We start from the raw sequence: 16,117 nt of genomic DNA, 5'->3' as shown, positions 1-16,117 counted from the left end.
GGGGGGGGGGGGTAGAACTGGAACCGAGAGAGTCGTCTAAAGATTTAGCAAATATTTCAAAGATTTCATAAAAATTTCATAGAGATTTCGAATTCAAAGATTTCAAAAAGGGTACGGTAGACCATATTTCAAATATTTCAAAACATTTTAAAGATTTTCAACGATTTAAAATTTGTTCAAAAGATTTAAAAGATTTTCAATATTTCCAAAACGGTACAGTACACTAGATTTTAAAATGACAAAAAATTTTAGAAAGACTTCTCAAATATTTCAAAGAATTAAAAAGGGTTTCAAAGGATTTCAAGAATTTTAAAGATATACAAAAAGTGTATATTAAACCAGATTTCAAAGATTTAAAACATTTTCAAAGGGTTTTAATAAATTTGGGATTTAAAAAGATTTCAATGATTTGAAACGAGCACATAAGATTTCACAAAGATTTAAAAAGTTTTTTGCGCAAAGTTAAAAATATTTCAAGTAGTTTAATGATTTCAAATAAATACAAAAGAGTTTGCAAATATTTCCAAGATTTCATAGAAGTTTCATAAAGATTTCGAATTCAAAGATTTCAAAAAGGGCACACAGATTTCAAACATTTCAAAAAGATTTAAAAAAATTCAAAATATTTAAACGATTTTAAAGATTTTAAAAAGAGTATGAATCAGATTTCTAAGATTTCAGAAAATTTCGAATATTTGAAATGATTTCAAATTTTTTTAAAGATTTCATGGAGATTTTAAATGAATGCAACAGATTTTAGAAAGATTTCACGAATATTACAGAGAGTTCAAAAGGATTTCAAAAGATTTCAAGAATTTCAAAGATTTAAAAAAGGGTATATTAAACCAGATTGCAAAGATTTTAAACAATTTCAAAATGTTTCAATAAATTTGAGATTTCAAAAGATTTCAATGATTTCAAAAGAACACAAAAGATTTCACAAAGATCAAAGAAAGATTTGAGAAATATCTCAAAGATTTCATGAAGATTTAAAAACATTTCACAACATTTCACAAAGATTTCAAAGATTTGTACCAAAATTTAAAAAGGTTTTACAAAGATTTCAAGTATTTTAATAATTTCTAAAAAATACAAAAGATTACGCTAATATTTCAAAGATTTCATAAAAATTTCATTGAGATTTCAAATTCAAAGATTTCAAAAAGGGTACAGTAGACCAGATTTCAAATATTTCAAAACTTCTCAAAGATTTTCAAACGATTTCACAAAGATTTAAAATATTTTCATGATTTTAAATGAATACAAAAGATTTTAGAAAGATCTAAAAACATTTCACAATATTTCACAAACATTTTAAAGATTTTTAACAGCATTTAAAATTATTTCAAGTATTTTTATAATTTCAAAGAAATACAAAAGATTTCGCAAATATTTCAAAGATTTCATAAAAATTTTATAAGGATTTCAAATTCAAAGATTTTAAAAAGGGTATAGTAGACCAGAATATTCTAAATACCTGAAATCCTTCGAATGCTCTGAATTCGTGGAGTATTCTGAATTCCTTAAATTCTTTAAATTTTCAGAATTCTCAGAACGGCTTTAATGCTTTCAATTTCATGAATTTTCTTAATGCTCCGCATTTTTTGAACTTCTTTGAATTTCGTAAATCCTCTAAAATACCTGAAATTCTCTGAAATACTTTTACATTCTGAATTCCTTGACTTCTCTAAATTCCCTAAATGCTCTGCAATCTCCTGAATTCTGTGAAATCTTTGAATTCTTTGAATATTCGGAATTCTCTTAATTCCTTGGCTTCTCTGAAATCCTTGAATATTCTGAATTCCTGAAATTCATTGAATTCTTTGAACCCTTGAATATTCTGAATTCCTTAAATTTTTTAAATTTTCAGAATTCTCCGAACGGCTTTAATTAATGCTTTTAATTTCATGAATTTTCTTAATGCTCTGCATTTTTTTAACTTCTCTCAATTTTTGAATTTTCTAAATCCTCTAAAATACCTGAAATTTTCTGGCTTCCTTGATTTCTCTAAATTCCCTAAATGCTCTGCAATCTCCTGAATTCCGTGACATCTTTGAATTCCATAAATATTCGGAAATATTTGAATTCCATGAACATTCGGAAATCTTTAAATTCCTTGAATATTCGGAACTCTTTGAATTCCATGAATATTCGGAAGGAATTATTTTAATTCGTTGGCTTCTCTGAAATTCTCGAATATATTCAAATATTATTAGGGAATTCAGATGAATTCTGAAGATTTTAAGAAATTTAAAATAAAAAAATGTGATTCAATCGAGAAAAAACTATTCGAAATTACTAATTTAGTACTGATACATATTTAAAGTTATGATTCACGGATAATCATTTTAAATTGAAATTCTCGATAATGAAGAATTTCGAAAAAGGATTAAGAACTAAATATTTTTTAGGTAACTTTCTAGATTTCCAAGCCCACATTAATTTATAATTAATCAATTTAATTAATTACTTATTGTTATTATTGGCAAATTAATAAAATAATGAAGTTAAATTAAATTATTATTTTTATTATTATTTACAGGTTTCAGAATTAGAAAAATAGATTGAACTTTAAAATCTTTACTAATATTCCACATTAATCTGTTAAAAAATTGAAAATTTTGTATGGAAAATAAAACCATATCTTTCAAATTATTTTTGTGTTGAAGTGATTGAACTCTGAAATTTAAAATTGGAATCATAGTAATCTTCTTTTATATTTCTATATTAATCATTGATAATGCAATGTTTTCCATGCGCTGTAGCGCGCGTATAATTTGTTCATAATTTATTAAATTATGTTACTTATTTGGTTTCCTTTTTCTATTATTATTAATATAGGTAGAAAATCTAGTCGCTATTGAGTTAGCTTACATCAACACGAAGCATCCAGATTTCAACAAAGATGCTGCCTTTGCCTCGTCGATGTTCAAGGATTCGCATATAGAGCAGAAAAGTAGAAAGCATGTATCCTCCAACTCTTCTGTCTCCAACGCCATTGTACCCTTTGACAAAGTGAGTACAATTTGAATACAAAATAATTTCCTAGAATTAAATTTGGTTATTTATTTTCGCAATTAAACATTTTTTAATGTATTTTAGGAGTTTGCGTACAAATTATGGAGGTAATGATAATCGACAGTCAAGAGATGAATTTCCTTTAGAGATTTAAAAATATGTATAGAATTTTTTTCAAGAGCGTGATTTTTTTAAATTAAAATATAAAGTGAATAACAATGATTCTTCAGTTTAAAACTTTTTTTTATATTGCTATATGTCACTGTTTAGTTTAAAATTCGTTTTTTTTTTAAATTAATTTTTATAACTAAAAATTTAACTATCCTATTTTTGGTTGAAAATTCAAGTAAGAAAATACAGCACTTTGTTTGCAATATTTTTCCTCGTTTGACTGAAAAATCTTTCTTACGTTAGTTGAATTCTACTGTTTTGGATAAAAAAATTAAAACTTTTTTTTTGAAAAATCAACTATTAACATTTATCATACATTTTCATTTTTTTGAAATTAAAATTTTTATTAATGGTTAAAACTTGAATTTTTTTGGTCAAAAGTAATTTTTTTGGTTGAAGATGCATCATTTTAATTGAAAATTAATTTCTTTATTTGGAAAATGGACAATTTTGTTGATAATTCCTTTTTTTAAATTGAAAATTCATTTGGTTAAACTGAATATGTAACTATTCCAGTTAAACGTTCCTCATTTTAGTTGAAAATTCATCAGGTTGATGGATTTTTTTTTAAAACTGAAAATTTTACTATTCTGATTAAATATTCCATCATTGTAGATAAAATTTATCTATCTAGTTAAACGTTAATTTTTTAACTGATAATTTAGCTATTCAATTTTTTGTTGACAATTCGTCTTTTGCAGTTGAAAATTCAAGTAGCATTTTTGCTTGAAAATTTGTCTCTTTTTGTTCAAAATTCATGCATTTTGTTGAAAAAGTGTATTTTTTGGTAGAAAATTTATGTTTCTGACTGAAAATTAATCTTGTTTGAAAATTCATCACTTTGGTTGAAATTTCTTTTTGTGTGTGGAAAATTAATTATTTAAACTGAAAATGTAACTATTCAATTTTTGGTTGAAAACTGATCCTTTGTAGATTAAAATTCAACTATTTTGTTGAAAAATCATGTATTTTGTAGACAAATCTTATTTTTTGGCAAAAAATTCATCTTTTTTGTACAAAATTCGTCAGTTTGATTGCAATTTTTTTAAAATTGAAAGTGCAACTATTCCGATTGAAAATTCCATAATTTTGGTTAAAAATTTATCTCTTCGGTTAAATGTTTTTTTTTTCAACTGAACATTTAATTATTCAATTTTTTGTTAAAAATTTCTCTACTTTTGTTTGGAACTTCAACTTCCATTTTTTGTTGAAAATTGAGGTTTTTTAGTTCAAAGTTCAACTATTTGCTTGAAATTTTTCTTTTTCAGTTGAAAATTTATGCATTTTGTTTAAAAATCATCTTTTTTGGTAGAAATTTTACCTTTTTGATTAAAAACTGATATTACACTTTGTTTAAAATTTATCTTATTGCTTGAAAATTCAACAATTTGTTTCAAATGTTTTCCCTCATCTGACGGAAAAATCTTTCTCAGTTAAAAATTCAACTTATGTTGAAAAGTCGTATTTTTTGCTTGAATTCTACTGCTTTTGATTAAAAAAGAAAATCTTTTTTGTTTGAAACATCAACTAATAAATTTATCTTACATTTTCATCTTTTTGGAATGAAAATTTATTCACTTGGTTGAAACTTGAACTTTTTTGCTAAAAATTAATTTTTTCGTTAAAGATTCATAATTTTAATTGAAAATTCATTTCTTCAGTTGAAAAATGGACAATTTTGTTGATAATTTTTGGTTTTTTTGTTGTTAAAAATTAATTTTTTTAAACTGCAAATATGACTCCCAGTTAAAGATTCATCATTTTAGTTGAAAATTCATCAGTTTGATTGACATTTTTTTTACTGAAAGTGTAACTATTCCGATTTAATATTCCATCATTTTAGTGAAAATTTATCTCTGTGGATAAACGTTATTTTTTCAACTGATAATTGAAGTATTCAATTTTTTTGGACAATTTATCTATTTTAGTCGAAAATTCAACTTCCGTTTTTGGTAGAAAACGGATGTTTTTTAGTTCAAAATTTAACTATTCTGTTGAAAATTTGTCCTTTTTAGTTGATAATTCATGCAATTTTATGAAAAATCGTATTTTTTTAATAGAAAATTTATCTTTTTGATTGAAAAATAATCTTCTTTTTTAACAAACTTATCTTTTGTTAAAAATTCACCGTTTTGTTTAAAATTAAACTTTCCAGTTGAAGATTCTCATCGTATTAGTTAAAATTCATAACTTTGTTTGAAAATTTGTTTTTTTTTTGGTGGAAAATTAATGATTTAAACTGAAAATATAACTTCCATTTTGGGTTCAAAATTGATCTTTTTTAATTCAAAGTTAAACTATTTAGTTGAAAATTGATTTTTTTCATTTGAAAATTCAACCATTTGGTTGGAAATTCATGTCTCTTTTTGAAAGGTGGTCTTTTTTGGCGAACAATGAATCTTTTTTGTTGTAAATTCAACTATTAGTTATAAATTTAGCTATCTTGTTAAAAGTACAATATTCACAGTTGAAAATTTATAAATTTGAAGTGATTCAAATTGAATTTAATATAGTACCTACATTAATTATTGTACCTACAAATGCAATGAATTTTAAGTACAAAAAGATAAATTAAAAATTTGTTTGAATTATTATTCAATTTCATGGACCTTAGGGACGAATTAATGAAATGATTAATTATGTTTGTAGTATTATTTAATTAATCGATGGTGCTAAGGTATGTAAGAATATCTTTAATATAATTTGTCAAAGCTTTCTAAATTAAAAATAGTAATTGTATCCCTAGAAACTGAAAAAAAACATTAATTATACTAAACTCGCGAAACTGTATAAATATTTCGATTCGATTGCTGTGAAAAATGCAGAAAATGTACTTTTTTTATTTGATAAATTTTTATTTTACTATGAAAAATTCTACCTAGAAAAAAGGGGAGATACTTGGAAATAATCTGGAATTGGCAGGGATTTTTTTTCCAGGATTTGGGTAGACATCCTAACTAGTCTAATTACTAACTCGTGTCAGAATCTAAACATTAATTTCACGTTTTAGTTTTGTGTTTGGAATTTTGACTGGATTGGATTCGAGATTAATTATGTAACATTTGTAAATGGTATATCATTATTTGACAGGATATATCTCTCTGAAATAACTGATATAATTCGGGTAACTGAAGTATTAATTCAAAAGAAAGTGAAGTGATTGAAAGTATTACAGTTTTATCGACTAATTTACTAACCCATTAATATTTTTCTACCAGAATTCAAGGTCGGTTCATAGTCATGACGACGTGCCATCGGAGCAGGCTCAGCAGAATCACTGGCTTCTGAGCAATCTCTTACCGCAAGGTAAGACAGATTCGACAGCCAATTCGACAGATGGATCGCCAGTCAGAAATCATGAAAACATGTCACAAAATCAGCTGACTGATGGCCAGAGAGCCTCGCCTCAACAAAAACCTGTAAATCTACTGCCAGAGGTGCCTATGCAGACTTCTCGTAAACTCAGCGAACGAGAACAGCGAGACTGTGATGTCATTGGTGAGAAAATTAATTCAAGTTGGTTACGAGAGGTTGAAAACTCAATTTTTGAGTGTACCTACACCAGGTTTCAAAAAATTTCACGGGAATTTTATAGATTTCAAGAGACTTCAAAGATTTTACAAAACTGCAAGGGATTTTTTAAATAAATTTCAAGACATTTTCACAGATTATATCAATTTTGAATTATTTAAAAAGATTCCGAGATATTTTTAGAGAATAAAAGAGATTTTCAAAAATTTAAGGGATTTCGAGATATTTGAAAATATTTCACAAGAATGTCAAAAGATTTCGAAGATTTAAAGAGGTCAATAGATTGCCAGGGATTTTAATAGATTTTCAGACATTTCAAGAGTTTTCAAAGATTTTATATGATATTAAGAGTTTTCAAATATTTCACAAGAATGTCAAAATTTTTTGAAGATTTCAAGAGATTTCGAAAATTTTCAAGGCGTATTCCACAGATTTTAAGAGTTTGCAAAGATTTTATAAGATTCCATAAAATTTCAAGACAATTTCAAGCATTATATAAGATTTGAAATATTTAAAAAGATTCCGAGATATTTTTGAAGAATGCAAGAGATTTTCAAAAATTTAAGGGATTTCGAGATATTTAAAAATATTTCAAATATTTCACAAGAATGTCAAAAGATTTCGAAGATTTTAAGAGATTTAAAAATATGTCAAGGGATTTTAATAGATTTTGTGAGATTTAAAATATTTCACAAGTATTTTAAAAGATTTCGAACATTTCTTTAGATTTCAAGGGATATCTATTATTTTATAAGATTTCAAGACATTTCCACAGATTATATAAGATTTGAAATGTGTAAAAAGATTCCGAGATATTTTAAAAAAATGCAAGAGATTTTAAAAAATTTAAGGGATTTAGAGAAATTTCAAAAGATTTCAAATATTTCACAAGAATGTCAAAAGATTTGGAAAATTTCAAGAGAGTTCGAAAATTTTTCAAGGCGTATTCTACAGATTTCAAGAGTTTCAAAGATTTTATAACATTTCATAAGATTTAAAAAGGTTCGAAGATACTTTTAAAGAATGCAAGAGATTTTCGAAAATTTAAGGGATTTCGAAATATTTCAAATATTTCACATGAGATTTCAATCAATTTGAAGAGATTTCTAGTGATTTCAAAAGATTTTTAAAGGTTTCAAAAGATTAAAAGACATTTCCGAAGATTATATCAGATTAAAACTATTTAAAAAGATTTAGAAATATTTTTATAGAATGCAAGAGATTAAAAAAAAAAAGTTAGGGTTTTCGAGAGATTTAAAAATATTCAAAATATTTCACAAGAATATCAAAAGATTTCGAAGATTTTAAGAGATTTAAAAATATGTCAAAGGATTTTAATAGATTTTGTGAAATTTAAAATATTTCACAAGTATTTTAAAAGATTTCGAACATTTCTTTAGATTTTTTTTAGATTTAAAGGTTTAAAGGTTTCAAGACATTAAAAAAATGTATAAGATTTCGAAGGATTTTTAAAGATCTTAAAGATTTTAAAATATTTTGAAAAATTTCAAGGATTTTTTTAATAAATTTCAAGAGACTTCCACAATTTATAAGATTTCAAGACATTCCCGCAGATTATATAAGATTTAAAATATTTCAAAAGATTCCGAGATATTTTCAAAGACAGCAAGAGATTTTCCAAAATTTAAGGAATTTCGAGACATTTGAAAATATTTCAAATATTTCACAAGAATGTCAAAAGATTTTGAAAATTTCAAGAGATTTAAAAAATTTTCAATGCGTATTCTACAGATTTCAAGAATTTTGGAAGATTTTATGAGATTTCAAGACATTTTAAAAGATTATATATAATTTAAAAAGATTCTAAGATACTTTTAAAGAATACAATAGAATTTCGAAAATGTAAGGGATTTCGACAAGTTTCAAAAGATTTCAAATATTTCACAAGAATTTCAAAACCATTTTACGTTTTCAAGAGATTTCAATAAATCTGAAGAGATTTCCAGTAATTACATAATATTTTTAAAGGATTCAAAAGATTTCAAGACATTTCTGCAGATTATATAAGATTTGAAATATTTAAAAAGATTCCGAGATATTTTTAAAGAATGCAAGAGATATTGAGAGATTTCAAATATTTCACAAGGATGTCAAAAGATTTGGAATATTTTAAGATATTTAAAAATATTTCAAGGGATTTCAATAGATTTGGTGAGATTCAAAATATTTTACAAGTTTTTAAAAAGATTTCAAACATTTCTTTAGATTTCTTTAGATTTCAAGGGATAACTATTGATTTCAATAAATTAAAAAAATTACAAGATTTCAAGACATTTCCAAAGATTTTATGAGAACCAGAAAAACTTTAAATATCAAAAAAAAAAAAAAAAAAATCGAAAGATTTTTAAAGAATTCAAAAGATTTCGAAAAAGTTCAGTACATTTCGAAGATTTCTAGTGATTTCAAGAAAATTTCCGAGATTTTGCGAGATTTAGGGTATTTCATAAGTTTTTAAAAATATTTCCAATATTTCAAGGGATATCTAATGGTCTAAAGATTTCATGAGATTCAGAAAGATTTAAAACATTTAAACAAATTTTGAGGGATTTTTAAAAATGTCAAAAAACTTTAAAAAGTACAATAAATTTCGATGATTTCAAGAGATTGGAAATATTACACAAAAATTTCAAAAGTTTTAGAATATTTCACCAAAAATTAAAAGAAATATCGAATATTTCAAGGGATTTTCAATAGATTTTAACATATTTTGAAAGGATTCAAAAATTTAAAAAATGTCAACAGATTTGGTATGATTTCAAGGAATTTCTATAGATTTCAAGAGATTAAAAATAGCTGATAAGATTTCAAGACAATTCTTGACATTTTATACGATGCAAAACGATTACAAGGAATTTTAAGGTATAAAATTTAAAAATGATTTAAAATATTTGAAAAGCTGTTGAGGTATTTCTAAAGAATTTAAAATATTTCCAAAGATTTATAAAATAAAATTCAAGAGATTTCAAGGGATTTCTATAGATTTCCAGAGATTTAAAAAAATTTAAGAGATTTTGAAAGATTTTTAAAGGATTTCTATGGATATCAAAAGATTTCAAAGATTTGAAAATATTTAATGAGATTTTTAAAAAAGTTGAGAGATTTCATCAAACTTTTAGAGACTTTATACGAGTAAGATTTTAAATATTATAAAATATTTCGAAAATTTTTGTACATTTAAAAAAATTTCAAAAGATTTTGTCAGATTTGTAAAGGTTTCAAAAGATTTTATAAGATTTAAAGACATTTCCAAAGATTTACAATATTTGAAAATATTTCGAGGGATTTTCAAAGAATTCAAGAGATTTCGAGGTTTTCAAAGATATCATAAATATTCCGCAGATTTCAAGGGATTTTAAATGGATTTTAAGAGATTCTCACAGATTTTTATATTTTTTATTGATAGTTTAGTAAATTTGATGTATTTATCAATAATTATGTTTGAAGCTAAAAATTTTTCTCTATTGCATTTTGTTTTTAAATTAAAACACATAAATTTTCGTTTCAGAGAGACTAATAAAATCCTACTTCTACATAGTCCGTAAATCAATTCAAGACAGCGTTCCTAAAGCTGTGATGCATTTTCTAGTAAATTATGTGAAAGATAATCTTCAGAGTGAGCTCGTAACGCATTTATACAAATCCGACCACGCAGAACAGCTCCTCAATGAGAGCGAACATATCGCCGTTAGACGTAAGGAAGCTGCAGACATGCTTAAGGTAAACATTTTACCTAATTCGCCTTTTTTCACCGAGAAATTAAACAAAAAAGTCGATAATTTCCTCATTATTCAAATTCTTCACAAAGTTTCGTTTAATTTTTTTTAGGAATCAGAAACAAATGTTTAAGATATTAGAAAACAAGATGCTTTGAAAGAGATTCTTTTTGATGATATCGATTAAAAATATTTTCTAAACGATTTTTTGTTTGTTAATTTTGTAGATTTGAAGAACATTTTCGACAGCGAAGATATCGCTAAATATTAAATTGAGAAATTAAAAACCGAAATTTAAATTTATTTTGTAGTTGCAAATCAAAAACATCTTTAGAGAAGTCACAGTGTTTACAGGACAAAATGCTATAAAAATAGGAGAAATAAGAAGAGTTTTCACGAAAATAGGAGAATAAATTTATTTCAATAAAATTAATATAGGTATTAATATTAAAATACTTTTATTTTAAATCGGAAATAGCGCAATTTTCTACCAAATTATAAATTTTTCAAGCCTAAAAGACGAATTTCCTACAAAGCAGTTTAATTTTCTTCGCAAAAATGTGATTTTTCATTAAAAATGTATTTTTCAATAAAACTTTTAATTTTAAACAAAAAGAAGGATTTTTTAACAAAATAGTTCTATTTTCAACCAAAGAGATCAATTTTTAACCAAAAAAGGTTTTTCAGTCAACCGACAACAACAATTTCAACCAAATTGTAGAATTTTCAAGCCAAAAAAAAACGAATTTTCCTCAAAACAGTTAAATTTTTAACCATAAAGTTAATTTTCCGCCAAAGAGACGAATTTTCAACTAAAATTATAAATTTTTAACGAAAAAAATAAATTTTTAACAAAAGTTTTAAACTTTTAACCAGTTAGTTTTATTTTTAACCAATACAGATGAATTCTCAACGAAAAACGTATTAGTTAATATTTTGACAAAAAAAAGGCTTAATTTTAAATCACCAATAGTTGAATTTTCTACCAAATTGTTAGATTTTCAAGTCCCCGAGACAAATTTTCCCACAAAACAGTTTAATTTTCTACCAAAAAATGTGAATTTAAAAAAAAAAGTTAATTTAAAAAAAAAAAACTTTCAACAAAATAGTTAAATTTTCAACCAAGAAAGATTTTTAGGTCAAGAAACAACAAAAATGTTAACCAAATTGTTGAATTTTCTACAAAACAGATATGTTTTTGACCAGAAAGTTAATTTTGAACCAAAGAGATGATTTTTTTTAGTAAAATGATGAATCTGTACCTTGAAAAATTAATTTTTAACAAAGTATTTCATTTTTTAACCAAATATTTGCATTTTCCACCAAAACAGATGAATTTGCAACGAAAAAAGTAATATTTGATATTTTAACCAAAAAAAATATTTTTATTTTAAATCATACATAATGGAACTTTCTAGCAAACTCTTAAATTTTCAAGCCAAAAATATGAATTTTCTAACAAACAGTTCAATTTTCAGCCATATAGTTAATTTTGAACCAAAGAGATTAGTTTTTTACAAAAATGGTGAATCCTCAACCTAAAAAATGAATTTACAACAAAGTTTTAAAATTTTTAATCAATTTGTTTTTTCCATCAAAACAGATGAAGTCGAAACAGAAAATGTAATGGTTGATATTTTTACAAAAAAATATTTTTAGTTTAAATCAGAAATAGTGGAATTTTCTACCAAATGGTTAAGTATTCAGCCCTAAAAGAGGAATTTTCAATTAAAAAAATTAATTTTAAACCGAAAGAAAAACAAGTTTTCAACCAAATTTTCAACCAAAGACGAATTTTCAACTAAAAAAGATTTTTTAGTCAAGAAACAAAAAAAATTTAAACCAAATTGATGAATTTTCAAACCAGAAAACAGTTAAATGTTTTACCATAAAGTTAATTTTCAATCAAAGAGATGTATTTTCAACTAAAATTATTTTTTTATCAAAGTAGTTAGATTTTCAACCAAATCAATTTTAATGTTAAATCAAAAATAGATCAATTTAACCAAAAAAGACGACGATTTTTTCTAAAAAAACAGTTGAATGTTCAACAAGAAAAAGGTCATTTTAATTAAAAAAATAAAGCTGAATTATCAGCCAAAAACAGATAAAATGATAATTTGCAAGAAAAAATAATTTTCAAAGTCAAATAAAAATTTCCAATTACTATTTTATTTTTTATTTTATTTGTTTATTTGCTTTAACGTTACATAAATGTAATAATGTTTCTTCAGAAAATTCTAAGAATTGCTGAAACATTTTTTTGTCTAATAAGATATGATAAAATTTTAAGACAAATTTAAGTAGTTTAAAAGATATTTAAGTCTTTTTGACGTTTGGAAAAGATCTAAGAATATTTTATACATGTTCAGAAATCTTTGAAAGTGTAAAAATATTTTTAATAACTTCAAATTTCAAAAATTCTTAAATATCTTTTTAACTGACAGGAATTATTCGAATTATATATTTTGGAATATTTTAAAATCATTTTAATTATTCTCTAAAAATAAAAAATCATTAACAATTTCTAGAAAAATCGCAAGACAGTTTTTTTCTTCTCTTTTAATCTTTTTTAAAATTCTTAAAATGGTTCTAAATTTTTTGTTTAAAATCTTTAATAATCTGCATTTTGTGTAAATAAAATTAGTTTTATATCTTTTTAAAATCTCTAAATATCTCTTAAGCTTGAACTTATTCGATTTTTTCGAACATTTTTAAATCTTGCAAAATTTGAAATTATCTACATTATCTTCCGACATTTTAGAACATCATTTGAATTATTTTAAAATATTTTCCTTGAATTAATTTTTCAATAACAAAAATTAATCAAAACTTTTCCAGGAATGTTAAGAAAAAAATTGCATTATTTTAAGTGTTTGTCTATAATTTCATTTAAATAATTTTGTTGAATGTGCAAAAAAGTTATTATTATATATATTATACATATATTATTATATATTAAAACATAGCTATAATTAAAATGTTCTCTTTTTTTATAATATTTAGAAAAATTCATAAATAAATTTTATCATAATATAGAATTAATTATTTGGTGATTTTTATTCACTAAATTCATGGTACAGAAAATTTCTAATCTTTATTAATAGATAAATACATAAAACCTAATTTAATATTACTGCCTTTATTATTAAAGAATCATTTATAATTTAAAGTTTCTTTTTTAGAAATAAATGTTTAGAATTAAAATTCCTCATTCGAAAATTGCGATTGACAAAATTCGAGACAATTCAAAAGAATAATGAGTGCAAGGTTTGCGATAATTTCGTGCCACCTATTATTTTAGATACAATATGATTTAATTGCTGAACCACTATGATCCCTGTAAATATAAGCTCGGAATCTGTTTAACAAGCGTTTGTAAATTTTTATTTTTTTCAGGCACTGACGCAGGCAGGTCACATTATCAGTGAAATTCGCGAGACGCATATGTGGTGATAATCGAAGAACAAAGCACAGTTCGCCGCTCAAAGACGATCCAGGCTAGTTTTAAATAGGCTTTACCAACAATTCGTTAGATAAGTTATTTGACATCTCTACCTATGTATATTGGACCAGTGTACATAATTATTCTTACTTTTCACGCGAGCCGAATATCAACGTCATCGAAAAGAAATGCACTTCTCACGGAAGAATGACGTCTTCTTTTACCATTGTTACTGTTTGTTTTGGCGATCTCATATTGTCGGTGTAAAAGAAACGATTAAAGCAGAAATTAAATTTGAGTCAGAATCTTCTTTAACGTAAAGGGCCATCCATAAATTACGTAACAGCTTTTAAAGAAATTGAGTAGGATCGGAAGAACTGAAAAATCTGGAATTTTCAGGGATTTTTTGAATTTTTTTGAGAGCGTGCCTAATTTTAAAAAAATTTGATTTTAAAAGTCGCTTTATAATACTGTATTCAACTACATATTTTGTTGAAAATTAGTTTCTTTTTCTTTTTGTTTGTTTGAAATGAATTTTTTGACTGAAAATTTAACTATTATATATATTTTTTAAAGACGTTGAAAATTTATATTCTCAAAATAAAAAATGGCAAATTTTGAAGATTTACCATTAAAGATGTAGTCAATTTTGAAGATTTACAGTGGAAAATTCTTTAATTTGAAGAAATTAAAAATGTGAATCAAAAGAATTAAAAAAATTTTAATTGTAAAACTTATAATTGGAATAATTTGTTATTGTAAATTTTAAAATAAAAAATCTTTTGTTTAGAAGATTTACAATTAAAGATGTAGTCAATTTGGAAGATTTACAGTGGACAATTTTTCAATTTGAGGACAATTAAAATGTGAATCAAAAGAATTTAAGAATTTTTAATTGTAAAACTTATGATTGGAATAGTTTGTTATTGTAAATTTTTAAAATAAAAAATCTTAAGTTTAACAGATTTACAATTAAAGATGTAGTCAATTTTGAAGATTTACAGTGGAAAATTCTTTAATTTGAAGAAATTTAAAATGTGAATCAAAAGAATTTAAGAATTTTTAATTGTAAAACTTCAAATTTTCTTACTTTTTTATTGTAAATTTTTTAAATAAAAAGTCTTTAGTTTAGAAGATTTACAATTAAAGATGTAGTCAATTTGGAACATTTACAGTAGACAATTTTTCAATTTGAGGACAATTAAAATGTGAATCAAAAGAATTTAAGAATTTTTTATTGTAAAAATTTTTATTGTAAATTTCCAAAATAAAAAATCATAAATTTTGAAGATTTGCAATTGAATGTTCTACAGTTTTGTTCATGATTTATATATTTAAAAGCTTGCATTTTTGGAATTTTTTAATAGGTCCATTCTGAAGATTTAAAATTCAAAATTTTTCAATTTTAAGGATTCGCAATTTAAAATTCTATGTAGTTCAATTTTGAATATTTAAAATGATTCAATTTCGATGATTTACAATTTGAATTTAATCAATTTTATAGATTTGCTAATGAAAATTCTTCAATTGTGAACAATAAAAATCATAGCGTTGATTTATGTTTTGAAAATTTTTATAATCTTCTTAAAATGGCTGCAAAATGTTGAAAAAATTAAAATTCCGAGGGGTCCAAAAAATTTGTTTACGATTTGTTATATGGTTATAAGGATATATTTATATTTTAAAGGTTTGTAATTTTGGACTTTTTTCAATACTTCATTTTTGAAGCTTTACAATTGAAAATTCATCAATTTTTAAGATTCGTAATTTAAAATTCTATATAATAAATTTTGAAGACTTGTAGTGGAAAGTTCTTCAACTTTTAAGGTTTTCAAATTAAAAGTTCAATATTTAATGTGTATAATAGAAAGTTATATACTTTTGAATGCTTTTTTCGATATAGTTCAATTTTGAAGATTTAAAATTATCCAATTTTGAAGAATTGTAATGGGAAATTCTTGACTTAAAAAAAAAGCGAATTGAAAATTATGCAGAGCTCAAGATTTATATATTTAAAAGCTTGCATTTTTGGAATTTTTTTAATAGGTCCATTCTGAAGATTTAAAATTGAAAATTCTTCAATTTTAAGGATTCGCAATTTAAAATCCTATGTAGTTCAATTTTGAAAATTTGCAATGGAAAATTCTTCAATTTTTAAGGTTTGCAAATGAAGAGTTCAATAAATATTAAATATTTAAAATTATTCAATTTCGATGAT

At 23.9% G+C, this 16,117-nt stretch overlaps 1 protein-coding gene across 1 annotated transcript in view; it reads left to right on the top strand.

Moving 5' to 3' along the window:
- LOC117175720 (dynamin-1-like protein) overlaps positions 1 to 14,197 on the top strand; it is a 32,019-nt gene extending 17,822 nt beyond the window's left edge. The window contains exons 5-8 of the mRNA XM_033365499.1: positions 2,842 to 3,015; positions 6,408 to 6,687; positions 10,247 to 10,458; positions 13,854 to 14,197. Of these exons, the coding sequence (XP_033221390.1) occupies positions 2,842 to 3,015; positions 6,408 to 6,687; positions 10,247 to 10,458; positions 13,854 to 13,910 (723 nt within the window). The 3' untranslated portion in view covers positions 13,911 to 14,197. The remainder of the gene's footprint in view (positions 1 to 2,841; positions 3,016 to 6,407; positions 6,688 to 10,246; positions 10,459 to 13,853) is intronic.
- The last annotated feature ends 1,920 nt before the right edge of the window (positions 14,198 to 16,117 follow it).

The sequence above is a fragment of the Belonocnema kinseyi genome, chromosome 6 (genome assembly GCF_010883055.1).
Source record: "Belonocnema kinseyi isolate 2016_QV_RU_SX_M_011 chromosome 6, B_treatae_v1, whole genome shotgun sequence".
NCBI classification, from domain to species: Eukaryota; Metazoa; Arthropoda; class Insecta; order Hymenoptera; family Cynipidae; genus Belonocnema; species Belonocnema kinseyi.
The sequence above is the reverse complement of the archived record's forward strand: the minus strand, read 5'-3'. Positions and strand labels throughout refer to the sequence as shown.